At 45.6% G+C, this 23542-nt stretch overlaps 1 protein-coding gene across 1 annotated transcript in view; it reads right to left on the reverse strand.

Annotated features, from left to right (window-relative positions):
- The window catches only part of LOC120028318 (stromal interaction molecule 1-like), a 66232-nt gene continuing 42690 nt past the window's right edge, over positions 1-23542 (reverse strand). The window contains exons 8-13 of the mRNA XM_038973523.1: positions 19468-19645; positions 16812-16979; positions 10356-10456; positions 9991-10223; positions 3826-3889; positions 1-2455 (exon numbers count right to left, since the gene is read on the reverse strand). Of these exons, the coding sequence (XP_038829451.1) occupies positions 1921-2455; positions 3826-3889; positions 9991-10223; positions 10356-10456; positions 16812-16979; positions 19468-19645 (1279 nt within the window). The 3' untranslated portion in view covers positions 1-1920. The remainder of the gene's footprint in view (positions 2456-3825; positions 3890-9990; positions 10224-10355; positions 10457-16811; positions 16980-19467; positions 19646-23542) is intronic.

Genomic DNA, 23542 nt, shown 5'->3' on the forward strand with positions numbered 1-23542 from the left:
TTTCATTCAAAATAGTTTATTGCTATCATGCAGGAGTGCCATAAAAGTCAAGAGAACGCCACAGAAGATGCAAAATATTTGTCTTTCTCTGTACAAATATATGTATTCATAAATAGAAGCTCAAAATGAGAAGTTGGGGTTTAAGTAGAGGTGGACAGAGATGATGCTCGAGCTGACCTCTGCCTCAAGCCCATTATAGACGTTAATACAGTAGCTGACATGCATCAATACAACTCAGTGCAGTATCCTGGCAACAGACAGACACTCACTGATAGACATCATAATCCATATTACAGCTTCATCGTGCAGAAGACGTACAAACTACACTTTAAAAATGACCAATAGGAAGTTCATGTTTTCAACTGATCAATGAAAGAATGACATTTCTTTCTCATCCATACCATCCATCTCACTGTGTGAGGCCTCCATGGGGGGCGATGGTGTCGTTAGCAGCACAGCTTTGGTTATCAGATTCAGGAGCAGGCGAGCGGGTCAATTGTTTAGGAAGTTATTAGGAGAGTCCCTACTACCAGAATGCATTGTGACATCCGTTTCTAAACCATTTGTGCTTTCACAAAACCAATAATAGAAAGTGAGTTTATAATGGTGACACGTAGATACCATTACTGTGTGCTTGACTTTGGAGCTGTATAATGTGAATCTAGGTGATCAGGGTAGTCTACAGTACACGCTAAAGTAGCAAACACCTCTCGAAAATGCTCTACACACAACTTGGGAGTCGTCGAATTACAAATGCTGCCTGAAACTCGCTGCTTGAAATGTTGTGGGTGACAATGTCAAATTGATCACCTGATTTTAGTTTGGAGTCCCCAGATAAAAACAGAAGGCAGCGCTACTCATTCTAAAGCTGCCTCTAACTTACAACGGACAGTACATATATAGTTGTTGACAAGAATAAAGGCCACTGGACCCGAGTCTTTGTTTTGGCACTTAAAAAGATTAGCGTCTCCTCCAGCACTCCTAATGATTCACGTGATATCTCCTACAATTACAACACAGATTGATATGATTGGCAATTTGCAAATGTAGAGGTTTACTTCAATAAACATACATTGATACGAAATTCATATAGTTCAAGTAGTCATTTTAATAACCTCCTCCTCTATTAGGGAACTTAGATCAGGGCTATGATTGGGACAATTACACAAGGCAGTTACACAGGCCTTGTGCTTTGTATGTGCTGGGGTCTTCAAGGGGTTTAAATCAAGTTAGCACTTCCACTTCTAAAGGTGCACCATCCCAGGGAAATGTTTGCCTAGTTTGTGTCTTGCTGTGTCTGCAGCTGTACTGGAAGAGTTGTGATAACATTGACTGCTAGATTTCTTGTTAGCACAATTGACTCGGGAAGTTTTTGCAAGTATTGTTCAGCCTTGTTCAGCCCCCCCCCTCCCCTCCCCTCACCATTGACCAACACTGACTGGCATTAAGTGCTCAATGTCCATCTGACACATAACAAGGAGGTGGTCGGGGATTAACGACAAGAAACAGCTGAGTTTTTAAGTGTTGTCTAAGCAGAATAGGGACAAGAACCAAGCACACACCTAAGAGAATTCAGAAAATATCAGTCAAACAAAGGTGAAGACATGCAAACTGATACAGGTTGAAGTAAGTAACAGAAGACATCCACCCAGGATACTTTTTTCCCTCTGAGCGACTGGCACACTTTCCTGCTAAATAAATAGTGCTTACATTCCACTATACAATACCACCCATTGCAAACATCATCGAATAGCTGGTTGCTCCCACAGTCCCTCAGAGAAAGTACCTAGAAAACCCTAAAGGCAAAGATTTGCGCCATCGCTTGTGACCAGTGAACAACCCAAAACAAGTTTTCCAAAACAGAAATAATAAGTGAAACACCTTTAATAGCTCTTTAAAAGTCTTCAGTAGCCCTTGTCATTATTTCTTCTGTTTTTTGAAGATCTTGAAGGTGTGTTTCTTACGGCTGGCGACGGAGTCTGTGTCTTCTCCCGTGGAGCCGCTGTCTTCCTCCAGAGGGCTCTTCCTGGAGGAGAGTTGAGGGATGCGGCTGCTTCCCTTGGCCCCTGCTGCCCCAGGCTGGCCCCCCGTGGGGGAGGGGGTGTCGGCGTCGGTGGAGTTGAGGCTGACGGAGCAGGAGGACTCTGACATGGACATACCGATGAGGCCAACGTCCATCTCTCCCAGGCTGGCTGATTTCTCGATGCTGTACACCTTCTTCATCAGGATGGGGCTCTCGAGGACTGGCTCGGTCTGGGCTCCTCCCTCGTGGACACGGTTCCCTCCATTAGGTGTGGGGGCATGCAGGGAGGGCTCGTCAGAGGCGGAGCGGACAGGGGGACCATACAGGAAGGGGGTGGGTTTCACCAGGTGGCCCTTGGAGCTGTAGGCGGACAGACGATCACCGATTTGGGAGAGGGACAGGGAGGAGTCTGAGTCTGAGCGGTTCAGATCCCTGTGGAAGAACAGAAGAGAGTCGGTGGAGGAAGAGAGGGACAGCGAGGCCCGGTCCAGAGACATTCTATCGCCTCTACCACCTAGGCACTTCAGGTAGATCTGAAAGAACTGGACAGATATAAGCAATGGCAGTAGCTCCATTTTCCCCTCTGATAGGCTAGGTGGATGTTTTAGCACCAGATGGAATGCTTACACCTTTATAATGCTTTCAGAACTATGGGGTACCTATGGGGTAAAGGCTAGGAATTGTTTCTGCACTGGCCCTGACTGAAAAGGGGATCCAAGCTAAAGCACTGCATGCTGGAGGTAATCTATCCAACGCCTGTAAAGCCAAGGACACTGTGGGCACTACGCGCCAACAGGACACTGTAGGCACTACGCGCCAACAGGACACTGTGGGCACTACGCGCCAACAGGACACTGTGGGCACTACTCGCCAACAGGACACTGTGGGCACTACGCGCCAACAGGACACTGTGGGCACTACGCGCCAACAGGACACTGTGGGCACTACGCGCCAACAGGACACTGTGGGCACTACGCGCCAACAGGACACTGTGGGCACTACGCGCCAACAGGACACTGTGGGCACTACTCGCCAACAGGACACTGTGGGCACTACGCGCCAACAGGACACTGTGGGCACTACTCGCCAACAGGACACTGTGGGCACTACGCGCCAACAGGACACTGTGGGCACTACTCGCCAACAGGACACTGTGGGCACTACTCAGAAACTGGAACTCCACTCCTGTTAGTAGTTCAGGCAGGGGGCAGGGTAGTTTGGGCTACCAGGAAAGACAAGGGTTGGGAGTGGATGGAAAAAACTCAAATATGTAAGATTTTCAAAGAAAAGTATTAATGCCCAGGTTGCAAAATGGGTTATAGTCAGATGAAACTATCGTTAATGAAAATGAGAAAACACTGCAACCAAGATATGGAAAAAAATGTAATATACTACAGGTGAAACGAATGGGTGAAAAAGTAGGCGGGTAGAAAAACCAAGGCGCATGCGGTGCGTGTGGAGGGAAGAGAGCAGAGGGGTACCCGAAGCTGCTGCTGCGCTGGAAGTCTGGGATGGTGTCCATGGGCTGAAAATAAGACGAGTGATAGAAATGGGAGGAATGAGGAGCGGAGGCGTGTAAGGAGGAGGAGGAGGAGTGGAAGGAGTGGGCCTGACGGTAAGGAGGAGGTGGGGAGGAGCAGATGATCGAGGGGTGCGAGACAGCCGAGGACAGGAGAGGCAGGGGGAGAGCCTCAAACTGTTGGAAGGACTGGTTGTGTGACTGTTGGTGGGTGGCCCTAGACCTGGATGGGTAGGAGGTGCCGTCTCCCTGCTGCCCCACCAACAGGCAGGTTTCTACCAACCTCTGAGAGCCCATGGCCAGCTGGGAGTCCATGTGGCGCTGACGCAGGGACATCATACTGGGAGCTGCTGACACAACACAGAACAACACCATTATCAACAACCAAAGTCTGATTATACACAACACACAGGGTGAGGGAAGAAGGTAGGTTGGAATTAGACTGGGAGGGCAGGAGACATGGGTGTTGGAGACATTTCAGTCCTGAATTGGTGTTGTTGACCACTGTTCTGAGCACTTCAGTAACGTTTGGTTGTGAGAAAGGCAAGTGATGGCTGTTCAATTACCTGGGTCTTAGCTATGCCATAGCATTAAACAAGAGAAAATGAGGGATGGCACTGTCTGGTGAGACGTTTGACTGGTGTCTGGTGAGGATATTTGTCATAACTAATCCTTCCTCCTTCATTTGTAAAATCAGACAGTGTGTTGTGAGAGGGTCTAAGAGTTCTCTGGGTGATGAGGAAGATGAGGATCAGAGAAAGAAGAGCAAGTCATTGGACAGCTTGAGACAGTACAGCCAGGGATACATGGACACAGCATAGACAGTTTTCCTTCTCTATATACAGGCCCTGTCCCAGGCCAGAGTGTAACAGCTATATCCATCTATAGTCCCTGTTCCAGGCCAGAGATTAACAGCTATATCCATCTATAGTCCCTGTCCCAGGCCAGTGTTACAGCTATATCCATCTACAGTCCCTGTCCCAGGCCAGAGTGTAACAGCTATATCCATCTACAGTCCCTGTCCCAGGCCAGTGTTACAGCTATATCCATCTACAGTCCCTGTCCCAGGCCAGTGTTACAGCTATATCCATCTACAGTCCCTGTCCCAGGCCAGTGTTACAGCTATATCCATCTACAGTCCCTGTCCCAGGCCAGAGTGTAACAGCTATATCCATCTACAGTCCCTGTCCCAGGCCAGTGTTACAGCTATATCCATCTACAGTCCCTGTCCCAGGCCAGTGTTACAGCTATATCCATCTACAGTCCCTGTCCCAGGCCAGTGTTACAGCTATATCCATCTACAGTCCCTGTCCCAGGCCAGTGTTACAGCTATATCCATCTACAGTCCCTGTCCCAGGCCAGTGTTACAGCTATATCCATCTACAGTCCCTGTCCCTGTCCATAGTGTTACAGTTATATCCATCTACAGTCCCTGTCCCAGGCCAGTGTTACAGCTATATCCATCTACAGTCCCTGTCCCAGGCCAGTGTTACAGCTATATCCATCTACAGGCCCTGTCCCAGGCCAGTGTTACAGCTATATCCATCTACAGTCCCTGTCCCAGGCCAGTGTTACAGCTATATCCATCTATAGTCCCTGTCCATAGTGTTACAGTTATATCCATCTACAGGCCCTGTCCCAGGCCAGTGTTACAGCTATATCCATCTACAGTCCCTGTCCCAGGCCAGTGTTACAGCTATATCCATCTACAGTCCCTGTCCCAGGCCAGTGTTACAGCTATATCCATCTACAGTCCCTGTCCCAGGCCAGTGTTACAGCTATATCCATCTACAGTCCCTGTCCCAGGCCAGTGTTACAGCTATATCCATCTACAGTCCCTGTCCCAGGCCAGTGTTACAGCTATATCCATCTACAGTCCCTGTCCAGTGTTACAGTTATATCCATCTACAGGCCCTGTCCCAGGCCAATGTTACAGCTATATCCATCGACAGTCCCTGTCCCAGGCCAGTGTTACAGCTATATCCATCTACAGTCCCTGTCCCAGGCCAGTGTTACAGCTATAGCCATCTATAGTCCCTGTCCCAGGCCATAGTGTTACAGTTATATCCATCTACAGTCCCTGTCCCAGGCCAGTGTTACAGCTATATCCATCTACAGTCCCTGTCCCAGGCCAGTGTTACAGCTATATCCATCTACAGTCCCTGTCCCAGGCCAGAGTGTAACAGCTATATCCATCTACAGTCCCTGTCCCAGGCCAGAGTGTAACAGCTATATCCATCTACAGTCCCTGTCCCAGACCAGTGTTACAGCTATATCCATCTACATACCCCTGCCCTAGGCCAGTGTTACAGCTATATCCATCTACATACCCCTGCCCTAGGCCAGTGTTACAGCTATATCCATCTACATACCCCTGTCCCAGGCCAGTGTTACAGCTATATCCATCTACATACCCCTGCCCTAGGCCAGTGTTACAGCTATATCCATCTACATACCCCTGCCCTAGGCCAGAGAGTTACAGTACGTGCTCTGTGAGGTTTTGACAGGGGTGTTTGACTTAAGGAGAGAGAGCGTTGAGGTCAGGACAAAGGGGAATAAGTAGCTAACAGGCCAACCAGAGTATTTCCTGAGGGACTGGCTGTCAGAACCCACGGACCACAGATCACTGGGTCGCCGGTCCTTGAGGCAATTGGTGTCTGTGGGTGGACCAGAGACACGAACGGCAGCCGCAGCCAAAAACCAAAGAGAAAGTGTTGGTGGGAGGAGAGAGAGGAAGTGAGGGAGGAGGGAACATGTAATTAATGTGGATTAGAATACTTACTAGAGGACTGTAGTGACAGAGCTCTAGAAGGAGACTGCAGCACCAGAGCTCAGATTACCACTGCAGTTAGTATCAGATCTTCTCTCTGGGTCTGCTATAATCATAACCCAGACAGTTAGTATCAGCCCTTCTCTCTGGGTCTGCTATAATCATAACCCAGACAGTATCAGTCCTTCTCTCTTGGTCTGCTATAATCATAACCCAGACAGTATCAGCCCTTCTCTCTGGGTCTGCTATAATCATATACCAGACAGTTAGTATCAGCCATTCTCTCTGGGTCAGCTATAATCATAGCCCAGACAGTATCAGCCCTTCTCTCTGGGTCTGCTATAATCATAACCCAGACAGTATCAGTCCTTCTCTCTGGGTCTGCTATAATCATAGCACAGACAGTATCAGTCCTTCTCTCTGGGTCTGCTATAATCATAACCCAGACAGTATCAGTCCTTCTCTCTGGGTCTGCTATAATCATAACCCAGACAGTATCAGCCCTTCTCTCTGGGTCTGCTATAATCATAACCATACAGTATCAGTCCATCTCTCTGGGTCTGCTATAATCATAACCCAGACAGTATCAGTCCTTCTCTCTGGGTCTGCTATAATCATATACTAGACAGTTAGTATCAGTCCTTCTCTCTGGGTCTGCTATAATCATAACCCAGACAGTATCAGTCCTTCTCTCTGGGTCTGCTATAATCATAACCCAGACAGTATCAGCCCTTCTCTCTGGGTCTGCTATAATCATAACCATACAGTATCAGTCCACCTCTCTGGGTCTGCTATAATCATAACCCAGACAGTATCAGCACTTCTCTCTGGGTCTGCTATAATCATAACCCAGACAGTTAGTATCAGTCCTTCTCTCTGGGTCTGCTATAATCATAACCCAGACAGTATCAGTCCTTCTCTCTGGGTCTGCTATAATCATAGCCCAGACAGTATCAGTCCTTCTCTCTGGGTCTGCTATAATCATAGCCCAGACAGTATCATTCCTTCTCTCTGGGTCTGCTATAATCATAACCATACAGTATCAGTCCATCTCTCTGGGTCTGCTATAATCATAACCCACACAGTATCAGCACTTCTCTCTGGGTCTGCTATAATCATAACCCAGACAGTATCAGCCATTCTCTCTGGGTCAGCTATAAATCATAGCCCAGACACTATCAGTCCTTCTCTCTGGGTCTGCTATAATCATAGCCCAGACAGTATCAGTCCTTCTCTCTGGGTCTGCTATAATCATAACCCAGACAGTATCAGCCCTTCTCTCTGGGTCTGCTATAATCATAACCCAGACAGTTAGTATCAGCCATTCTCTCTGGGTCTGCTATAATCATAACCCAGACAGTATTAGTCCTTCTCTCTGGGTCTGCTATAATCATAACCCAGACAGTATCAGCCCTTCTCTCTGGGTCTGCTATAATCATAACCCAGACAGTTAGTATCAGCCATTCTCTCTGGGTCTGCTATAATCATAACCCAGACAGTATCAGCCCTTCTCTCTGGGTCAGCTATAATCATAGCCCAGACAGTGTCAGTCCTTCTCTCTGGGTCAGCTATAATCATAACGCAGACACTGCCCAGTAGAGCTCAGAGCTGGGTACCAGTAGAGCTCAGAGCTGGGTACCAGGAGACCAGTACACATTGGCTTTATATGTCAACATTATGTTGTGATAAATATAATACATTTAGGTTGCCAAAAGACTAAAAATAGACATAAGAACTAAAGTATGTTGTTTGCATTATAACTCCCTTTGAGACCGTAACTGGTTAATAAAAGCTGTAATTCTCAATTCAAAAGAAGAAACCCTGAGTATGGAATTCCTTAGTGGCTGAAAAAAAGTGATACAGTGCATTCGGAAAGTATTCAGACCCCTTGACTTTTTCCACATTTTGTTACGTTACAGCCTTATTCTAAAATGGATAATAAATAAATAAATAATCCTAAATCAACACACAATACCCCATAATGACAAAGCAAAAACAGGTTTTTCTTTTTTGTGTGCAAATTTATAACCAAGCCATCAGGTAGAAGGAATTGCGCGTAGAGCTCCGAGACAGGATTGTGTCGAGGCACAGGATACCAAAAACATTCTGCAGCATTGAAGGTCCTCAAGAACACAGTGGCCTCCATCATTATTAAATGGAAGAAGTGTGAAACCACCAAGACTCTTGGATTTGCCAAAAGGCACTTAAAGGACTCTCAGACCATGAGAAACAAGATGCTCTGGTCTGATGAAACCAAGATTGAACTCCTTGGCCTGAATGCCAAGTGTCACGTCTGGAGGAAACCTCGCACCATCCCTACGGTGAAGCATGGTGGTGGCAGCATCGTGATGTGGGGATGTTTTTCCGCGGCAGATACTGGGAGACTAATCAGGATCGAGGGGAAAAATGAACGGAGAAAAGTACAGAGAGATCCTTGATGAAAACCTGCTCCAGATCACTCAGGAACTTCCAACAGGACAACGACCCTAAGCACACAACTAAGACAACGCAGGAGTGGCTTCGGGACAAGTCTCTGAATGTCCCTGAGTGGCCCAACAAGAGTCAAGACTTGAACGCGATCGAACATCTCTGGAGAGACCTGAAAATAGTTGTGCAACAACGCTCCCCATCCAACCTGACAGAGCTTGAGAGGATCTGGAGAGAAGAGTGGGAGAAACTCCTGAAATACAGGTGTGGCAAGCGTGTGGAGTCATACCCAAGAAGACTCGAGGCTGTAATCACAGCCAACGGTGGTTTACAGTACTGAGAAAAGGGTCTGAATACTTATGTAAATGTCAAATTTACATTTTTTATACATTTGCCCAAAAATCTAAAAACCTATTTTTGCTTCGTCATTATGGGGTACTGTGTGTAGATTGATGAGGGGGGGGAAACTGTTTAATCAATTTTAACCTAATAAAATGTGGAAAAAGTCAAGGGGTCTGAATACTTTCTGAATGGAGTATAACATGTACCCCCAGGGGAATGACAATAGAAAGCAAGGCTATGTGAGAAAGTAAAACAAACGGTCTTCCAGGCAGCACTACAAGGCCATTGTGCCTTCTTCTTTCCCAAATATAGACCTAGACCAAAGCTAAAGCCTTATAAAGCTTACAGGAGTACTGGAGGACCATGGCCTTTCATATTGATTACTATTACTTCATGTTCAGCACATTCCATTGGTCAGACTAGGAGACAACTGCTAAAAATAGATCAGCACAAAGATTTGGTGTCATGAAGCATGTATTTTTTCAGAGGTTCAATTTTCACAGCATGGGATATCAACATTGTGCACCTTGTTCTCATCTTACACTCCATCCCAGAAGTGAAATTCCCATATATCAAGGCAACAATAATTTCCAAAATGGAACAAAATAGCCAACTGAAAACATGTATTAAAAAAACAGGTGAAATTACAATTCATATATTATAGTTTTGCAAACACACAACACCCTCAAATCACAAACAAACACCCTGAATCCCTTCACCAACAAGGCTGCTCATTTTGTAAATTCATAGAATCGTTGATAAATCGTTAATGATAATACTTTGCGGCTGTATGCTAATTTTCATATGAGAGCTGATTTTTGGATTTCCCCAGGAGGCCCTTGGTGTATTTAGGGGTTATTTTGCTACCGAGTCCCACAGTGGAGCCGAGGGAGTCGGGCGAGCCCTTACATTGCAGAGTTCCGGGCGATATGATGTCCTCGTCCATGTCGTCCATGTCATCAGACATAATGAAGTGCTGGGGCGTGGCCCGGCCACCCATGATGCTGGGGTCAAGGTTCAGGGTGGAGGCCAGGGAGGTAAGCCCAGGGTTGTTGACGATGGTGAACCCCGTCAGAATCTCAATCTGCTGCCAGCGGTGCAGCCTCTCCCTCAGAGCAGCAGTCACCTCACCCAGGGCTTGTCTGGACCGGAGGAGAGGAGAGGGAGACGGGGAGGAGGAGAACAGAGGGATACAAGCACAGATCACAATGTGAACATATATATAGGAGATATTGGCTTAGACAAATCCCAATACATCTTTAAATTAAACTCACTTGGCTGTCAGAATTTGGTGATCCACATTATCCAGACAGGAGCTGTGTGCCACATGGAAGGTCCCAAATATGGTGTTCCTCTTCTTCTTGATCTTCTCTGCCTGCAGTCACACACACAAGAGAAAACATTACTCCCCCATTCTGTCACACTAAGGGTCCAGAGTTTCTCCTGCTCACATGGACAAGGTAATCTCCTGGACCTACTCATACGGTTGTCATGTCTCTGGCTGATTAACAGGCTATTTTTTCAAATCGATTAACTAACATTTGATTGATTACGTGATTTTATATCAATAGCAGTCAATTACTAATCGTCACCTTATTCAGTCTCATCTGAAAGTTGTAAAATTCTTGGTTATCTTCACAAACTCTGGCTAACAAGTTGAATCAGTAATACAAAAATTGGCTTAATTATATATTTACTAAATAATCACACAGAACTACATATACACAGGATGGATCATACATCGATTAGTAATAATGTCATAAAACAAAGAGTCCCTAGTGGACAAAACCGTCATGACGGCTGGGTTTGAATGAAAGAGCGGGAAGACTGAGGGACAAAGGGATTGGGTCTCTATCGGTACTTGAGAAGCTATGCTACCGTAAACACAGAATCTTATGCATTCTAATAACCGCCCATTCAGAATAGGAGAATGCAAGATATATATTTACACTGAGACAGGTTTGCCCAGCAGAGATCGCCATTGTCCTTTGAATAATTTTTCTGGACGTTATACCCTGTCGTTCTTATTAGGAGATTGTCTGTCCTTTCCTAGGCCACGTACGTTTACAGCTGCAGCTGATAACTCGACTTCTAGGATGTATCACTTCTTCTTTAATGAATACGTTTTCAAAGTCCATACCATTTTGCCATAATCAGTTCGCGCTGTGTTCTAGCTGGTCTAGTAGAAATTCATCCTTCCAGCGTGGTGGTGATCACCTCCACGTGATCTGGTCTCATGTAAATTTTGTCATGTAGAGTGGATATTCAACCATTTGCAACCACAGCTAACACTGGGGTTTGCTTAGTCTGACGTGAATTGGGTCACGGGGGCTTTTATACTGGAGAAGAGAAGGGTGTGTTCCATCCCTCTCCAACCAATGTCTGTTCACTTGGGCGAGGCCATTGAGTGAGCATAGTTTACTTATGAAAATAATTACCTCATTTAGAAGGCTAAAATTACATTTGTTTTCATAAATAGTTTCATATTTAAACATTTAAATTGCACAACAATTCCATGTGATTCTGATAACTAGAACGTGTAGACTTTCCAAGATACAATTTATATTGTCCTATCATCAGATATAATGTCCCAGACAACAACTGATCTGACATGATATTCTTTAAGTACCAACGGATACTTTCAACTGGTTGGATTACAGAAATATTGTTCCATTCCCAACCTTTTGACGTTATTGTATTACAAAGTCTCTCTCTGTGGTAACAACAGATTTTCAAAAGTCAATTTTTGTAGAGTGGAGAGAGAAGGGGTAAAGGTATTTATGGGGGGTGGGGTCATAAACCGGTGGGGGGGGAAGAGCGGGAAAGGGGATTTTATGACCCAACAGGGCAAAGTCATGACACGGCCTCTCTCTCTCTCCCTAGTAGGGTCATGCGGCCTCTCCCTAGTAGGGTCATGCGGCCTCTCCCTAGTAGGGTCATGCGGCCTCTCTCCCTCCCTAGTAGGGTCATGCGGCCTCTCTCCCTCCCTAGTAGGGTCATGCGGCCTCTCTCCCTCCCTAGTAGGGTCATGCGGCCTCTCTCCCTCCCTAGTAGGGTCATGCGGCCTCTCTCCCTCCCTAGTAGGGTCATGCGGCCTCTCTCCCTCCCTAGTAGGGTCATGCGGCCTCTCTCCCTCCCTAGTAGGGTCATGCGGCCTCTCTCCCTCCCTAGTAGGGTCATGCGGCCTCTCTCCCTCCCTAGTAGGGTCATGCGGCCTCTCTCCCTAGTAGGGTCATGCGGCCTCTCTCCCTAGTAGGGTCATGCGGCCTCTCTCCCTAGTAGGGTCATGCGGCCTCTCTCCCTAGTAGGGTCATGCGGCCTCTCTCCCTAGTCCTCATGCGGCCTCTCTCCCTAGTCCTCATGCGGCCTCTCTCCCTAGGTCCTCATGCGGCATATCTCCCTAGTCCTCATGCGGCATATCGCCCTAGTCCTCATACGGCATATCTCCCTAGTCCCCATACGGCATATAAACTCAGCAAAAAAAGAAATGTCCCTTTTTCAGGACCCTGTCTTTCAAAGATAATTCGTAAAAATCCAAATAACTTCACAGATCTTCAATGTAAAGGGTTTAAATACCGTTTCCCATGCTTGTTCAATGAACCAACAATAAACAATTAAATGAACATGCACCTGTGGAACGGTCATTAAGACACTAACAGCTTAGGCAATCAGGGTCACAGTTATGAAAACCTAGGACACGAAAGATGCCTTTCTACTGACTCTGAAAAACATCAAAAGAAAGATGCCCAGGTTCCCTGCTCATCTGCGTGAATGTGCCTTAGGCATGCTGCAAGGAGGCATGAGGACTGCAGATGTGGCTAGGGCAATAAACTGCAATGTCCATCCTGTGAGACGCCTAAGACAGCACTACAGGGAGACAGGACGGACAGCTGATTGTCCTCGCAGTGGCAGACCATGTGTAACAACACCTGCACAGGATCGGTACATCCGAACATCACACCAGCGGGACAAGTACAGGATGGCAACAACAACTGCCCGAGTTACACCAGGAACGCACAATCCCTCCATCAGTGCTCAGAGTGTCCGCAATAGGCTGAGAGAGGCTAGACTGAGGGCTTTTAGGCCTGTTGTAAAACAGGTCCTCACCAGATATCACCGGCAACAACGTCGCCTATGGGCACAAACCCACCGTCGCTGGACCAGACAGGACTGGCAAAAAGTGCTCTTCACTGACGAGTCACGGTTTTGTCTCACCAGGGGTGAGGGTCGGTTTCGCGGTTGTCGTCAAAGGAATGAGCGTTACACCGATGCCTGTACTCTTGAGCGGGATCGAATTGGAGGTAGAGGGTCCGTCTGGGACGGTGTCAAAGCATCATCGGACTGAGCTTGTTGTCATTGCAGGCAATGTCAATGCTGTGCGTTACAGGGAAGTTATCCTCCTATCTCATGTGGCACCATTCCTGCAGGTTCATCCTGACATGACTCTCCAGCATGACAATACCACCAGCCATACTGCTCGTTCTGTGCGTGATTTCCTGCAAGACAGGAATGTCAGTGTTCTGCCGTGACCAGCGAAGAGCCCGGATCTCCATCCCTTTGAGCACGTCTGGGACCTGTTGGATCGGAGGGTGAGGGCTAGGGCCATTCCCCCCAGAAATGTCCGGGAACTTGCAGGTGCCTTAGTGGAAGAGTGGGGTAACATCTCACAGCAAGAACAGGCAAATCTGGTGCAGTTCATGAGGAGATGCACTGCAATACTGAATGCAGCTGGTGGCCACATCAGATACTGACTGTAACTTTTGATTTGGACCCCCCTCCCTTTGTTCAGGGGAAAATTATTCAATTTCTGCTAGTCACATGTCTGTGGAACTTGTTCAGTTTATGTCTCAGTTGTTGACTCCAAATAAACGCAGATGACAGTGAGAGAACATGTCTTTTTTTGCTGAGTTTATACCTAGTCCACATACGGCATACAGTGGGGCAAAAAAGTATTTAGTCAGCCACCAATTGTGCAAGTTCTCCCACTTAAAAAGATGAGGCCTGTAATTTTCATCATAGGTACACTTCAACTATGACAGACAAAATGGAGAAAAAAAATCCAGAAAATCACATTGTAGGATTTTTAATGAATTTATTTGCAAATTATGGTGGAAAATAAGTATTTCCAGCTCTCTTCAGGTCATTGACCAGGTCCTGCCGTGTAGTTCTGGGCTGATCCCTCACCTTCCTCATGATCATTGATGCCCCACGAGGTGAGATCTTGCATGGAGCCTCAGACCGAGGGTGATTGACCATCATCTTCAACTTCTTCCATTTTCTAATAATTGCGCCAACAGTTGTTGCCTTCTCACCAAGCTGCTTGCCTATTGTCCTGTAGCCCATCCCAGCCTTGTACATGTCTACAATTTTATCCCTGATGTCCTTACACAGCTCTCTGTTCTTGGCCATTGTGGAGAGGTTGGAGTCTGTTTGATTGAGTGTGTGGACAGGTGTCTTTTATACAGGTAACAAGTTCAAACAGGTGCAGTTAATACAGGTAATGAGTAGAGAACAGGAGGGCTCCTTAAAGAAAAACTAACAGGACTGTGAGAGCCGGAATTCTTACTGGTTGGTAGGTTATCAGATACTTATGTCATGCAATAAAATGCAAATGATTTACTTAAAAATCATACAATGTGATTTTCTGGATTTTTGTTTTAGATTCCGTCTCTCACAGTTGAAGTGTACCTATGATAAAAATTACAGACCTCTACATGCTTTGTAAGTAGGAAAACCTGCAAAATCGGCAGTGTATCAAATACTTGTTCTCCCCACTGTATCTCTAGTCCTCATCCGGTATATATATATATATATATCTAGACCTCATACGGCATATATATCTAGTCCTCATAAGGCATATATATCTAGTCCTCATAAGGCATATATATCTAGACCTCATAAGGCATATATATCTAGACCTCATACGGCATATATATCTAGACCTCATAAGGCATATATATCTAGACCTCATAAGGCATATATATCTAGACCTCATAAGGCATATATATCTAGACCTCATAAGGCATATATATCTAGACCTCATAAGGCATATATATCTAGACCTCATAAGGCATATATATCTAGACCTCATAAGGCATATATATCTAGTCCTCATACGGAATATATATCTAGACCTCATACGGCATATATATCTAGTCCTCATACGGAATATATATCTAGACCTCATACGGCATATATATCTAGTCCTCATACGGCATATATATCTAGACCTCATACGGCATATATCTCTAGTCCTCATACGGCATATATATCTAGTCCTCATACGGCATATATCTCTAGTCCTCATACGGCATATATATCTAGTCCTCATACGGCATATATATCTAGACCTCATAAGGCATATATATCTAGACCTCATAAGGCATATATATCTAGACCTCATAAGGCATATATATCTAGACCTCATAAGGCATATATATCTAGACCTCATAAGGCATATATATCTAGACCTCATAAGGCATATATATCTAGACCTCATACGGCATATATATCTAGTCCTCATACGGAATATATATCTAGACCTCATACGGCATATATATCTAGTCCTCATACGGCATATATATCTAGACCTCATACGGCATATATATCTAGACCTCATACGGCATATATCTCTAGTCCTCATACGGCATATATCTCTAGTCCTCATACGGCATATATCTCTAGTCCTCATACGGCATATATCTCTAGTCCTCATACGGCATATATCTCTAGTCCTCATACGGCATATATATCTAGTCCTCATACGGCATATATATCTAGTCCTCATACGGCATATATAGTATACCGTTCAAAAGTTTGGGGTCACTTAGAAATGTCCTTGTTTTTGAAAGACACACAATTTTTTTGTCCATTAAAATAACATCAAATTGATCAGAAACACAGTGTAAACATTGGTAATGTTGTAAACTGCCTAGAAGGCCAGCATCCCGGGGTCGCCTCGGCACTGTTGACGTTGAGACTGGTGTTTTGCGGGTACTATTTAATGAAGCTACCAGTTGAGGACTTGTGAGGCGTCTGTTTCTCAAACTAGATACTAATGTACTTGTGCACCGGGGCCTCCCACTCTTTCTATTCTGGTTAGAGCCAGTTTGCTCTGTTCTGTGAAGGGAGTAGTACACAGCGTTGTACGGAATCTTCAGTTTCTTGGCAATTTCTCGCATGGAATAGCCTTCATTTCTCAGAACAAGAATAGACTGACGAGTTTCAGAAGAAAGTTATTTGTTCCTGGACATATTGAGCCTGTAATCGAACCCACAAATGCTGATGCTCCAGATACTCAACTAGTCTAAAGAAGGCCAGTTTTGTTGCTTCTTTAATCAGCACAACAGTTTTCAGCTGTGCTAACATAATTGCAAAAGGTTTTTTTAATGATCAATTAGCCATTTAAAATTATAAACTTGGATTAGCTAACACAACGTGCCATTGGAACACAGGAGTGATGGTTGCTGATAATGGGCCTCTGTACGCCTATGTAGATATTCCATAAGAAATCTGCCGTTTCCAGCTACAACAGTCATTTACAACATTAACAATGTATACACTGTATTTCTGATCAATTTGATGTTAGTTTAAATAGAGGAAAAAAATTGCTTTTCTTTCAAAAACAAGGACATTTCTAAGTGACCCCAAACTTTTGAATGGTAGAATATATATATATATATATCTCTAGTCCTCATGCGGTGTATATCTCTAGTCCTGTGGCATCTCACCCCTTCTTTAGCCACCAGTAGCTGTTTCTCAGCGTTCTGCTTCTTGATGTTGTAGTACTGCACCTCCACCTCATGGGTGAGCTGGAGCCACTTCTGGAGGGACTCTGGTGGGGACCAGCTGCAGCGGGACTCCAGCTCCTTCTCTGCTTTCTTCAGGGCCATGCGCACCTGCAAAAAAACACACATACACACGTCACAAAGACCAAAAGTCAACCTACAGCATATAACTTCTTCTGCCTCAAAACAGCAGTGAAAAGAACACACGAAAGTCTTCACGCTAAAAGTCAAAGTGGTTAAGCACAAATGAATCATTCCCACAGTGTCTCTCTGGACCATGGTGTGAATGTGGATGGGGAGGTGGGAGAGGGAAATGTGATCTCATTGGCTTGTGAAAGCTAGCGCTCTCTTTGTCTCCAGACAGCCTCATTAAGAGCTGTGCAAATGAGCCCAGAGCCATAGAGGCATCCACCCACCCTTACACTCAATCACTGGCAAGCCTTAATGGAGCAGCACTGGGCCAGCCAGGGGAGCAGAGAGCCTGCAAGCCATGTGCACAGGGAGAGTTATGGCTAGGTGAGCAGAGAGCCTGCAAGCCATGTGCACAGGGAGAGTTATGGCTAGGTGAGCAGAGAGCCTGCAAGCCATGTGCACAGGGAGAGTTATGGCTAGGTGAGCAGGGGGCCTGCAAGCCATGTGCACAGGGAGAGTTATGGCTAGGTGAGCAGGGGGCCTGCAAGCCATGTGCACAGGGAGAGTTATGGCTAGGTGAGCAGGGGGCCTGCAAGCCATGTGCACAGGGAGAGTTATGGCTAGGTGAGCAGGGGGCCTGCAAGCCATGTGCACAGGGAGAGTTATGGCTAGGTGAGCAGGGGGCCTGCAAGCCATGTGCACAGGGAGAGTTATGGCTAGGTGAGCAGGGGGCCTGCAAGCCATGTGCACAGGGAGAGTTATGGCTAGGTGAGCAGGGGGCCTGCAAGCCATGTGCACAGGGGAGAGTTAGGGCTAGGTGAGCAGGGGGCCTGCAAGCCATGTGCACAGGGGAGAGTTAGGGCTAGGTGAGCAGAGAGCCTGCAAGCCATGTGCACAGGGAGAGTTATGGCTAGGTGAGCAGGGGGCCTGCAAGCCATGTGCACAGGGAGAGTTATGGCTAGGTGAGCAGGGGGTCTGCAAGCCATGTGCACAGGGAGAGTTATGGCTAGGTGAGCAGGGGGCCTGCAAGCCATGTGCACAGGGAGAGTTATGGCTAGGTGAGCAGAGAGCCTGCAAGCCATGTGCACAGGGAGAGTTATGGCTAGGTGAGCAGGGGGCCTGCAAGCCATGTGCACAGGGAGAGTTATGGCTAGGTGAGCAGGGGGCCTGCAAGCCATGTGCACAGGGAGAGTTATGGCTAGGTGAGCAGGGGGCCTGCAAGCCATGTGCACAGGGAGAGTTATGGCTAGGTGAGCAGGGGGCCTGCAAGCCATGTGCACAGGGAGAGTTATGGCTAGGTGAGCAGGGGGCCTGCAAGCCATGTGCACAGGGAGAGTTATGGCTAGGTGAGCAGGGGGCCTGCAAGCCATGTGCACAGGGAGAGTTATGGCTAGGTGAGCAGGGGGCCTGCAAGCCATGTGCACAGGGAGAGTTATGGCTAGGTGAGCAGGGGGCCTGCAAGCCATGTGCACAGGGAGAGTTATGGCTAGGTGAGCAGGGGGCCTGCAAGCCATGTGCACAGGGAGAGTTATGGCTAGGTGAGCAGGGGGCCTGCAAGCCATGTGCACAGGGGAGAGTTATGGCTAGGTGAGCAGGGGGCCTGCAAGCCATGTGCACAGGGAGAGTTATGGCTAGGTGAGCAGGGGGCCTGCAAGCCATGTGCACAGGGAGAGTTATGGCTAGGTGAGCAGGGGGCCTGCAAGCCATGTGCACAGGGAGAGTTATGGCTAGGTGAGCAGGGGGCCTGCAAACCAGGTGTGCACAGGGGAGAGTTAGGGCTGTATATGGGGCCATGTGACATCTGTGTGGTTCTCTTTTCTGATCAGGCAGGCATGAGGGCTGACCTGGTTTGACCTCCACTGGGACCTGACAACAAGATAACAGGCCTCCAGAGAAACCATCCAGATGAAATTTTCATTCTAAATCCTGTGAAGAACTAGGCCATGGTTTAGGGTGCAATATGCCCTGTCTGCAGTCAGGAGTTGAGAATCTAATCCTTACGTCATATGAAAACATTCTGAGCTGGATTCTTACACACAGAAATCAGATAAAGGAGTGACTATTGCTTCCTCCAGCAGACGACAGTGTTCTCAGGAGACCATAGTGATCGTAGTAGAATGAAGAGAGTACACAACATGAGCCCTCTGCTCAGCTGCCCTGTGTGGGCCGACCGCTGCTTCTTTTCCTGCCATTTCCCTGATGGGCAAAGAGCTGAGTGGGAGTTATGCCTACTGATAGCATTCTGCATCTGATCCATCTAAATGTATAGCTGGCTCCCTAGAATATAGAGTGGTTAACAAAGTTCAGTCAAGTCTCCCCTCTCTGGCATTAATCTACAGGATCATGTTAGTGGCCTCAACCACACCTTGTTTCTCAACAAGTACCCCGCTAGACTAATTCCTCCTCTCTCATCCACATGCATTTGTTCTCCACACCTGTCCCTCCCCAAAGTGGTACAGTCCAGTACCTGGTCCAGCTCCTCCTCGGCGTATTTCTGCCTACTCAGCTCGTTCTCGGTGCCCTCGCGGAGCTCCTTCAGCCGCTGGGCCTCCTGCTTGGCACAGTTGATCTCATCCCTCAGCTTCTGTTCCAGGTTGACCTTCTCCACCTCCACTGTACGGTGCTCCTCCTGGGCTATCTGCAGCCTGAGAGCGAGAGAATCTTTTACTATCTCATCCTGGAATATACAAGGTCTGAGGTCATCTGCCTTTGGCCTGAAGAGCAGGAACCCAGACTTAATTAAAGATATTGGAAATACAGACATTGTTATCCTACAAGAAACATGGTATAGGGGAGATGGATCCACTGGTTGCCCTCTAGGTTACAGAGAGCTGGTAGTCCCATCCACCAAACTACCAGGTGTGAAACAGGGAAGAGACTCAGGGGGTATGCTAATTTGGTATAGAGCACACTATACGTACTTTTTGGATTAATGTCCTCTGGTCTGATGAAACAAAAATAGAACTGTTTGGCCATAATGACCATCATTATGTTTGGAGGGAAAAGGGGGAGGCTTGCAAGCCGAAGAACACCATCCCAACCGTGAAGCACGGGGGTGAAGGCATCATGTTGTGGGGGTGCTGTGCTGCAGGAGGGACTGGTGCACTTCACAAAATAGATGGCATCATGAGGTAGAAAAATGATGTGGATATATTGAAGCAACATCTCAAGACATCAGTCAGGAAGTTAAAGCTTGGTCACAAATGGGTCTTCCAAATGGACAATGACCCCAAGCATTCTTCCAAAGTTGTGGCAAAATGGCTTAAGGACAACTTAGTCAAGACATTGGAGTGGCCATCATAAAGCCCTGACCTCAATCCCATAGACAATTTGTGGGCAGAATTGAAAAAGTGTGTGCGAGCAAGGAGGCCTACAAACCTGACTAAGTTACACCAGCTCTGTCAGGAGGAATGGGCCAAAATTCACCCAACTTATTCTGGGAAGCTTGTGGAAGGCTACCCGTAATGTTTGACCCAAGTTAAACAATTTAAGCGCAATGCTACCAAACACGAATTGAGTGTATGTGAACTTCTGACCCACTGGGAATGTGATGAAAGAAATAAAAGCTGAAATAAATCACTCGCTCTACTATTATTCTGACATTTCACATTCTTAAAATAAAGTGGTGATCCTAACTGACCTAAAACAGGGATTTTTTACTAGGATTAAATGTCAGGAATTGTGAAAAACTGAGTTTAAATGTATTTGGCTAAGGTGTATGTAAACTTCCGACTTCAACTGTATGCACGCACCACTTTTCCTTTTATTTATTTTTTTGCATTTCCCTTCACCAATTTGGACTATTTTTTGTATGTCTGTTACATGAAATCCAAATAAAAATCAATTTTAATTACATGTTGTAATGCAACAAAATAGGAAAAACGCCAAGGGGGATGAATACTTTTGCAAGGCACTGTATATATCAACTAATTGGCGAGAGCAGTAGAACAGTCTGCAGCACCTGGCCTCACCCTACTAGAATCTGAAGTTAAATGTCTACTGTTTGCTGATGATCTGGTGCTCCTGTCTCCACCCAAGGAGGGCCTACAGCAGCACCTAGATCTTCTGCACAGATTCTGTCAGACCTGGGCCCTGACAGTAAATCTCAGTTAGACAAAAATACTGGTCCAGTTGCCAGGACCACAAATACAAATTCCATCTATACACTGTTGACTTAGAGCACACAACAAACTCTACCAACCTCAGCCTAAACAGCAGCACCATAGGTAACTTCCACAAAGCTGTGAACGATCTGAGAGACAGAAGGGTCTTAAAACGCCATCAAAAGGAACATAAAATTCGACATACCAATTAGGATCTGGCTAAAAATACTTGAATCATTTATAGAACCCTATTGCCCATTGTGGTTGTAAGGTCTGGGGTCTGCTCACCAACCAATAATTCACAAAAAAATGGGACAAACACCAAATTGAGACTGCGTGCAGAATTCTGCGAAAACATCTCCGTGTACAACGTAGAACACCAAATAATGCATGCAGAGCAGGATTAGGCCGATACCTGCTAATTAGACCTGGCTCTCAGGAGAAGACCAGGTTATGTGCACACTGCCCACAAAATGAGGTGGAAACTGAGCTGCACTTCCTAACCTCCTGCAAAATGTATGACCACGTTAGAGACACAATTTCCCTCAGATTACACAGACCCACAAAGAATTAAAACACAAACCCAATTTTGATGAACTCCCATATATATATTGGGTGAAATACCATGCAATCACAGCAGCAATATTTGTGATCTGTTGCCACAAGAAATGGGCAACCAGTGAAGAACAAACACCATTGTAAATACACCCATATTTATTTTTCCTTTTGTATTTGCACATTGTTATAGCAAATGTCTCTATTACTTTGAAACTTGTGAGTGTAATGTTTACTGTACATTTTTCATTGTTTATTTAAATGTTGTATATTATCTATTTCACTTGCTTTGGCAATGTAAACATATTTGCCATGCCAATAAAGCACCTTGAATTGAGAGAGAGAAAGCGAGAGAAAGAGAAAAAGAGAGAATCAGACAAGGAAAAGCATGAGATGTGATCTGTTCTTTTCCTGGTCAAGAACACCAGGACCAGGAAGAATCTGGGGCCTTGTTACAGGTGCTCGTAATCAGTGACTCATCAGGGGCAAACAATAGAAGTGCCTGTATCATTTTACTACTAGATACCAGGGAGCCTGGAATGTCCACATAGTATTCTCCAACCAGCTGTCCTTGGACCTTGCTGCTCCTTGCTATAAAGAATGACCACTATAGAGCCCAAGGAAGCCAGGGATCCATCATTTTCTGATGTATATGCTACATGTAGTTGAGTTTCCCTGGGCAGAGATAAAGACATGGTTTGTTTTACAGGCAGGGTCCGGTTTCAAGCGCTAACTACAGTAGGGGGAAGTACACTGACTGTAGCAGCCTGTTGCCTTGTAACTACATTAAAGAGTTGAGCACTAGTCCGTAGTTCCGGACTGTAAGCCTATCACAGGAATTCAGAGAATTTCCACGCTTTACATTTTACACATAACTGAGCAGATATTGTTGAAAAACAACAGTATAAATACGTTATTCAGTGAAACTAAAGCAACCAACAGAGTGCACAGATCATACAGTCAAGAGAGTGTCTTCTCTAAATCTACTCAAATTTGATTAGTCACATGGGCTGAATACAACAGGTGTAGATCTTAGTGAAATGCGATTAATTGGCCGATTTTTATATATATATTTTTAATAATGACAATTACAACAATACTGCATGAACACTTTTATTTTTACTTAATATAATACATAAATACAATCTATTTAGTCTCAAATAAATAATGAAACGTTCAATTTGGTTTAAATAATGCAAAAACACAGTGTTGGAGAAGATAGTAAAAGTGCAATATGTGCCATGTAGAAAAGCTAACGTTTAAGTTCCTTGCTCAGAACATGAGAACATATGAAAGCTGGTGATTCAATATTCCCAGTTAAGAGGTTTTAGGTTGTAGTTATTATAGGAATTCTGACACGTCGACTATTTCTCTCTATACCATTTGTATTTCATATACCTTTGACTATTGGATGTTCTTATAGGCACTTTAGTTTTGCCAGCCTAATCTCGGGAGTTGATAGGCTTGAAGTCATAAACAGCGCTGTGCTTCAAGCATTGCTAAGAGCTGCTGGCAAAATGCAGTAAAGTGCTGTTTGAATGAATGCTTACGATCCTGCTGCTTCCTACCACCGCTCAGTCGGACTGCTCTATCAAATCATAGACTTAATTATAATAAATACACATAAATATGAGCCTTTGGTCATTAATATGGTTAAATCCGGAAACTATCATTTCGAAAACAAAATGTTTATTCTTTCAGTGAAATACAGAACCGTTCCGTATTTTATCGAACGGGTGGAAACACTAAGTCTAAATATTGCTGTTACATTACACAACCTTCAATGTTATGTCATAATAATGTAAAATTCGGTCTTCACACAGTTTTCAACGAGCCATTCAGCCCAAACTGTTGCATATACCCTGACTCTGTTTGCACTGAACG

This window comes from Salvelinus namaycush, chromosome 34 (assembly GCF_016432855.1).
Source record: "Salvelinus namaycush isolate Seneca chromosome 34, SaNama_1.0, whole genome shotgun sequence".
NCBI lineage: Eukaryota > Metazoa > Chordata > Actinopteri > Salmoniformes > Salmonidae > Salvelinus > Salvelinus namaycush.